This window comes from Phaenicophaeus curvirostris, unplaced genomic scaffold (assembly GCF_032191515.1).
Source record: "Phaenicophaeus curvirostris isolate KB17595 unplaced genomic scaffold, BPBGC_Pcur_1.0 scaffold_51, whole genome shotgun sequence".
Lineage (NCBI taxonomy): Eukaryota > Metazoa > Chordata > Aves > Cuculiformes > Cuculidae > Phaenicophaeus > Phaenicophaeus curvirostris.
Window position 1 is genome coordinate 693,673 of NW_027206674.1, and position 7,654 is coordinate 701,326.

General features: G+C 54.5%; 1 protein-coding gene across 1 annotated transcript; it reads left to right on the top strand.

The window, feature by feature from the left end:
* The first annotated feature begins 220 nt into the window (after positions 1-220).
* Positions 221-2,725, top strand: CHCHD5 (coiled-coil-helix-coiled-coil-helix domain containing 5). Its single transcript, XM_069881587.1, has 4 exons — positions 221-269; positions 337-477; positions 1,276-1,427; positions 2,411-2,725. Coding segments are annotated over exons 1-3 (294 nt in total). The 5' UTR covers positions 221-267; the 3' UTR covers position 1,427; positions 2,411-2,725.
* The last annotated feature ends 4,929 nt before the right edge of the window (positions 2,726-7,654 follow it).

The following is a 7,654-nucleotide window of genomic DNA, read 5'->3' on the forward strand; positions in this document are numbered from 1 at the left end:
GAAGCCGCATTGTAGGGACTGCGTATGCGCAGAGCCGCACTAGTAGTATACAAATCCATACGGTCGAAGACTGCGCATGCGCAGACCGCGCAGCGCTGCACGATCCTCTATCTGCGCATGCGCATAGCTACAGGTCGGCGGTTTGCGCATGCGCAGTGCTACAGGACGGCGGTTTGCGCATGCGCAGAGCCGCGCGGCCGCGCTTTAAAAACCCGGAAGCCGCGGGCGCATGCTCAGAGCGCGGCGGGCGCCCGGTGCGGCCGCACCATGTGAGTCCCGGGGACCCTGGCCCCCCCCCGGGCCTCTCCCCCGGTTAACGTCGCTGTCTCCCCGCAGGGAAGCGGCCCTGGAGGTGACGGCCCGTTACTGCCGCAAGGAGATGGAGGAATACGGGCGCTGCGTGGCCGCCAGCCCGGCCACCTGGCAGAGCGACTGTGAGCGGCTCCGCCTCGGCATCTCCCGCTGTGCGGCCGCGCAGTGAGTGCGGGGGGGGCGCGGCCCCCGGGGGGTCCCTGGGCCCGCTCGGAGGGCGGTGGGGTTGGAAAAGACCCAGCGGATCATGGAGTCCAACCGTCCCCATCAATCACCGCCCCGTGTCCCTCAGCACCTCGTCCACCCGGCCCTCAAACCCCTCCAGGGCAGGGGACTCAACCCCCTCCCTGTCCCAGGGCCCAGGGACCCTTTCCAGGAAAGATTCCATCCTGCTGTCCAGCCGGAGCCTCCCCTGGTGGAGCTTGAGGCCGTTCCCTCTCGGCCTGGCCCCTGGCCCTGGGGAGAAGAGCCCAGCTCCCTCCTCTCCACCAGCTCCTTGCAGGGAAAGAGCAAGGAGGTCTCCCCTCAGGCTCCTCTTCTCCAGGCTGAACCCCCCCAGGTCCCTCAGACACAACCTCTGGGCACCAAACCCTTCCCAGCTCCATTCCCCTTCTTCTCCAGATGTTCTCCAGCCCCTCCATGTCCCTCTTGGAGTGAGGGGCCCACAACTGACCCCAGGATTCAAGGTTCAATCTCACCAGAGGAAGAAGAACCTCCCTGGCCCTGCTGGCCACGCCGGGGCTGCTCCAAGCCCAGATGCCCTTGGCCTTCTTGGCCCCCTGGGCCCCTGCTGGCTCGTGTTCAACCAACCCCCCCAGGTCCTTCTCCTCCAGGCCCTTTCCAGCCAGACTCCTCCTAGGCTGGAGCTGCCCAGGGTCGTTGTGCCCCAAGGTCCTGCTCCAACCTCATCCCCTTGGTCTCAGCCCGTGGATCCAGCCAGTTCCCGTCCCTGTTGTCTCGCAGCCCCATCATCCGGCAGATCCGTCAGGCCTGCGCGGAGCCGTTTGTCGCCTTCGAGCAGTGTTTGAAGGAGAATCAAGCCTCCGTCGTCAACTGCAGCGACCACGTCAACGCCTTCCTGCTCTGCGCTGACCGGGTGAAGCTCTCCACGTGAGGTGAGTGGCCAGAGGCCGAGCGGGGGGCTCCTTTCCTAGAATAACCAGCTTGGAAAACACCTTCTGGATCATCGAGTCCAACCATTCCTATCAAAACTAAACCATGAGCTGAGATAACTGCGAAACCCGCAGCTTTATCTGCCTAATCTCATCAGTATTTCTTGCTCCAAGCGTGGTGCGAGTTGCTTCCAAAGTGCAGGGCCTTGATCACTTAAATAAATTATTTAAATTAAATGCCATAAAATTATAGTTCTGCTTTCGGGGAGGTTATGCAGAAAGGACTTGGCTAGGGAGGGTTTGCTTCGCTCCTGCTGTGCGAAGAAGGAGGTTTCTTTCACACAAGATAACGAGTAAGAAGTTTAGAGAGAATATACACACGTCAAATTCGTTACTGGCGGTGATTCAGAGCTCTTTGTTAACGTGGTTTTTAGTTTTATGCTCGAACTCCAGCCTCCCACGTTAAGAGCAAGAGCTCTGCGTTCCCTCCAGACCCGCGTTCAGAGCCCTCCTGTGTCCCCGAGAAGCTCATTTAAATGCCTAAAATGGAATAAAACAACCTGGAATGGACACAGACTTTAATTTTATCTCTATCCACCTTCTCCCCTCATCTCGGGAGAAGCCAGAGCTCAGCCAGGAGGTTTATTGAGGCTAAAACGAAGGGAATTGAGCAGCATGGATTGTTCGCCGGTGTAAATCTGGGGCTGTGGTGGCTGGAAAAGCCGCAGCGTTGGTCACGATCCAGGTCATTCCGAACCAATTCCCTGTGGGAAAAGGCTCTGGGCTGGAAGCAATCTTGCTGTAATCCCATAGAGCAATTTTGTTGACATAGGTCGCTCGGAAAATGCTCTTTAAATGCCTGCGGAGCGACGTTAAAGAGAATATTGAGCTCCTAAGCGTGTGGTGGCCTCCGGTGCCTCATAACGAGGGTGTTGTGCGCGCACGGAGCCTCCCTGATGCTTTTATTTGTGGTTTTCTTTCCACAGGGACTGATAAATCCAGCCTCAGAGGGGAAGGAGAAGCCTTTCTGGATTCAGGAGGATCCATCCTGTGCTCGATCGAGCGGGTTTTCCCTCTGCCGATAAACGAAACGCTGCCTTTGGGTGGTTCTGATCGCGCCGTGCTCCGATTCCGTGGACAGCAGGGATGTGGGAGCGTTTCCTCTTCACTTGTGCGTTGGTGACACTGGGTTTTCTCCATCTAAAAACGTTTCTAAGCAAATAAATCGCGAGACTGCGTTGAAGCGACACCAAAGGGTCGGAAACGACCTAGGAAGGTGCTTGGCCCAAAGCTAAAATCAACCCTGAGCTCTTTTCTTCGATCCTTTCTTCAGCAGCTCCTTTAGTAATGAAGTAAAATATTTATTATCTAAATAAATAAACCACTTTGGAAGATGTGGAGGAGGTCGTGGAGGTGATGCAAGGGCTGGAGTCCTGTCTGAGGAGAGGCTGGGAGAGCTGGAATCGTTCAGGCTGGAGAAGAGGAGGCTCCAGGGAGACCTCGGAGCAGCTTCCAGGGTGGAAAGGGGCTCCAGGAAAGCTGGGGAGGGGCTCTTGGTCAAGGAGAGGATGGAGGGGAACGGTTTTGAGCTGAAAAAGGGGAGATTGAGATGAGGTTTTAGAGTGAAATGTTCTCCTGGGAGGGTGTAGAGGCCCTGGACCAGGTTCCCCAGAGCAGTAGTGGCTCCTCCGTCCCTAGAGGTGTTGAAGGCCACGTTGGATGGGGCTTGGAGCCCCTGATCCAGTGGGAGAGGGTGGAATTAAATGGGTTTTGAGGTCCCTTCCAACCCAAACCATTCCACGATTCTGTGATCCAGCGCCAGCTCAGGCTTTTTCCATCGAGGATGGAAGCCGCTCTCCGAGCTGGACCTGCCACAGGGACTTTGCTTTGCTTGTAAACTTGAAAATATCTCTGTTTTTGGGGTGCTCGGAAGGGTTCAGAGCTTCAGGTCTTCTTCTGGTTTAGAACAGCAGAGGGAGTCTTCCCTCTTCTGCTTCTCTCACAGGGGAACAGACACCTCAGCTCCAAGAAGAAGGAGTTTTGGGGCTGTAACTAGTGAGAAACAGTTAAAAACCACTGCAAGAAACAATAATTTCACCTTAGAGGGTCCTTTGAGGCACCGAGACCAGGGTTGAGGAGGAAGAAAGGAGCTTCTATCACCTCATTACACAAATTCAGCTTTGATGTGATGGTTTTGCTGCTCTTTGGAGCTGGAACGTGCTCTCCCAGAAATGTTCGAGGGAACCGAACTCTCCAAAAGGGAGAAAATGACACAAAAACTCTGCGTACGGCACCGGAGTGATATTGGGCTGGGAGTTGAGCAGGTTTTGCTGTGTCCCTGAGGCTCCTTTGAACCTCCGAGAGGGGGTTTGGTACCTCCGAGAGCGTGTTTTTCACCTCTGAGAGGGTGGTTTGTACCTCTAAAAGACACACGCAAGCTCGCAGGAAACTCTATTTCCCTTTATCTGATGCATTTTAAACATCAAGGGATGTTTTCTGCTAGAAAAGTTAAGAGAAAAAGCTGAGAGTTGCTTCAAAATGGGTTTAGAGAGGGCGACTGCTACGGGAAAAGAGGGAGAAGTTGATTTTTAAGCATTAACTCCAGCTGGAGGCCAGTTCCTAGTGGTGTCCCCAGGGCTCCGTGGTGGCTCCAGCCCTGGTCAATGTCTTCATCAACGACCTGGATGGAGGCATCGAGGGCTCCCGGAGAGAGTTTGGGGGTGACACTGAGCCGGGTGGATCTGCTGGAGGGTTTGAGGTTCTCCAGAGGGATCTGAGCTGGTTGGATCCATGGGCTGAGACCAAGGGGATGAGGTTGGAGCAGGACCTTGGGGCACAACGACCCTGGGCAGCTCCAGCCTAGGAGGAGTCTGGCTGGAAAGGGCCTGGAGGAGAAGGACCTGGGGGGGTTGGTGGGACACGAGGATGTGGAGGCTCTGGAGCGAGTGCAGAGAAGAGCAACGAAGCTGGGGAGGGGGCTGGAGAAGAAGAGGAGCGGCTGAGAGAGCTGGGGGGGTTCAGCCTGGAGAAGAGGAGCCTGAGGGGAGACCTCCTTGCTCTTTCCCTGCCAGGAGCTTGTGGAGAGGAGGGAGCTGGGCTCTTCTCCCAAGGGACAGATAAAATATGAGTTGGAGATGTTCAAGACCAGGTTGGATGGGGCGTGGAGCCCCTGATCCAGTGGAGATGTCCCTGGATCCTGAGCCTGATGGGCTCTGAGGTCCCTTCCAACCCACCCCATTCCATGTTCATGAGGTTTTTTAACTCTCGGCTTTGTTTTTCCTCCATTTCTTTGTGGTTTGGATCTCCAGCAGTGCCGGGTGGCAGCGCGTTGTTGCTGTAACTCCTGTTGACGTCCCTTTTCCTCTCAAGCAGAACTTTCAAACCCACCAGGTGAGTGACGCGCGCTCTTGGAATGAGGAACTAACCCAAACCGTCCCTTTAATTTTTCATCCAGAAAATCGTCTCGTTTTCCACTCTGCTTCTCTTCCTTAAAGGAACCATCAATCACCTTTTTTCCCCTTTGGTCTTTGCAGTCGCGGCGACAGATTTAGAGGCTGCAACGGGCAAGGGCCGAGGGCAGAGAGCGACGCGGAGCCACATTCCAACCCCTCGCGCGGGGGCTTCGCTTGGAGCCCGGCCAGGAGATCGACCCGTGTCCTGGGCTTCATCCAAACTTGTGGGACCAGCAGGTTCAGGGAGGGGGATTCTGCCCCTCTGCTCCCCTCTGGAGAGACCAAACCTGGAGTTCTGGGTCCAGTTTTGGAGTCTTCAGCACAAGGAGGACCTGGAGCTGGTGGGGCGAGGCCGGAGGAGGCCACGGAGATGATGTGAGGGCTGGAGAACCTCAAGGAAAGGCTGAGAGAGTTGGGGTTGTTCAACCTGGAGAAGAGAAGCCTTTGGGGAGACCTCAGTGAAGCTTCCAGTATGGAAAGAGGCTCATGAGTGACTCCAAAGGTGATAGAATCATATAATGGTTTAGGTTGGAAGGGACCTCAAAGCTCATCCAGTTCCACCCCTGCCATAGGGACACTTCCCACTGGATCCGGTTGCTCCAACGTGGCCTTCAACACCTCCAGGGATGGGGCAGCCACCACTTTTGGGGCAACCTGGACCTCCCCAACCCTCCCAGGAGAACATTTCTCCCCAAGATCTCATCACAATCTCCCCTCTTGCACCTCAAAACCGTTTCCCTCATCCTCTCCCTGATCTAAAGCCGCTCTCCAGCTTTCCTGGAGCCCCTTTCCACGTGAGAACCTGCTCTCAGGTCTCCTCAGAGCCTTCTCCAGGCTGAACAACCCCAACTCTCCCAGCCTTGTCCTTGGATGGGAGGTTCTCCAGCCCTCTCATCATCTCCGTGGCCTCCTCTGGCCTCGCTCCACCAGCTCCAGGTCCTCCCTGGGCTGAGGATCCAAAACTGGACCCAGAACTCCAGGTTTGGTCTCTCCAGAGCGGCGCAGAGGGGCAGAATCCCCTTCCCTGATCCTGCTGCTCCCACAGCTTTGGCTGCAGCTCAGGATACGCTTGGAATTATTGATTCCTGTTGAAATTCTTGCTCCTTTGCGACCGACCCTGTTGAGTTGGTGACTCCACCACCACTTTCTCCTTTTTTCCAGGATACCCGGGAAAGGCAACTTCACATTTCCACTTAATTTCCTTCTTTTTTTATTTCCAAATGTACATGCAATAAAAAATAATAATAATAATAATAATAAACCACCGGCACGTCACAGCACGGGATCACGAGGAAAGGCAAGAAGGGGGTTCTGATAATTGAGAGAAACATCAATTTGCAGAGTTCGTGGTCACGTCCTCTTAAAATTGAATCTAAAGCGAGCCCGTCCCTAGTGCAAGAGCCTCGAGGAGGGACACGCAGCTCGAGGAGCTGATCTGATGTGGGTGATGGTCCCACCACGGTGGGAGTCAACGAGCTGGAGCAGCTCGGGCTGGGACGCGTCTACCTGGGCGCCCGCGTCCTAAGTGGCTCTTTTCTGCAAAAGAGCTTGGGAAAAGAAAGGTCCGAGTGTCTTTAAACTCTACGTGCGGCTCCCGGCGGCGTCTGGAGAGCAAAGAAAAGTCCGACTCCAGAAGTTGGCACTGGGGACACCAGGAATTTCTACACGGGTCGTGTTCACACAGGTTTTGTAAAGATTGGGAGCGTGGAATGAGCTTTAAACAGGTTGTGGGGCTGTCTCTCGGGGTTTCTTGTTCTCTAGAAGTAGCCCAGGAGGGGACAAAGTCTTGATAAGAAGCAAAATGGGTCGGGACTGCGTCTCGTTTCCTCTCCAAACTCAGGTTTGTGTCCTTCCAGGCAACAAAAATGAAGGTTTTTTTCTCATTTGAGAGGCTACATCCCTTTCAAACCCAACTGATGGCTTTCAAACCCAACTGAGAGGCCTCAAGAGGCTCAGAGAGAGAGACACGATGCACAGAGCCACCACTCAGCCTGGTTCTCAGAGCTCTGAGGTTTGAAATCGGAGCTCTGGAGCTCTGAGATTTCCATTTTGGGGTGGTTGGTTCTGGAGGACCGTGTTCCTTCGGCCGTTAGCAGAGGAAAAGGGACCTTTCCAGGCTCTCCATCACGTTTATAAAGAACCAGATCCCAGAGCTGCGTCCTAGGCAGGAGAAAAACACATTTCCCTTTGGTAGGAACCCAGATTTTCATTCTCTCCTCTCCCTTTCTTGCCTCTTGCCCACCTTCTTCTCATACCTCACCACCCCATGGCACGAGGATGGGTGGAGAACGTGGATTATTCCTTTCTATCTGCAGCAGGGACGCACTTTTCCCTTGGTTGAGTCCTTAGATCATCCCTGGGTTCTCCTCAAAACCCAAATGGAGTTAAGTGGCTCGCTGGGGACGCGTTGTCATTGCAATCTGGTTCCTTTCCTTGAGAGGTGGGAAGGGAGGAGCTGGGAGGAGGCGGTTGGGGTGGGAAGTCCTGCAGATGGAGCTGCTGAAGAGCCTTCTAGCAGGAGCATCTTTAGAGTCAAAGCATTTCCCTTCGTTTCTCTAAAGAAAAACAACCAGGAATTAGCGTGGCCGGCGCTGGAATGAGCTTCTCAAGGAAGGGCTTGAGTCTCCATCCATCGAGTTCTTCAAAAGCAGAGAGATGGTTTAGTAGAAGACACGTATGGTTGGGTTCGATGATCCCAAAGGTCTTTTCCAACCAAACGATTCCACAATTTTGTGAGAACGTGACTTTGTTGTGTCCCTATGGGGAGGAAAACGAATC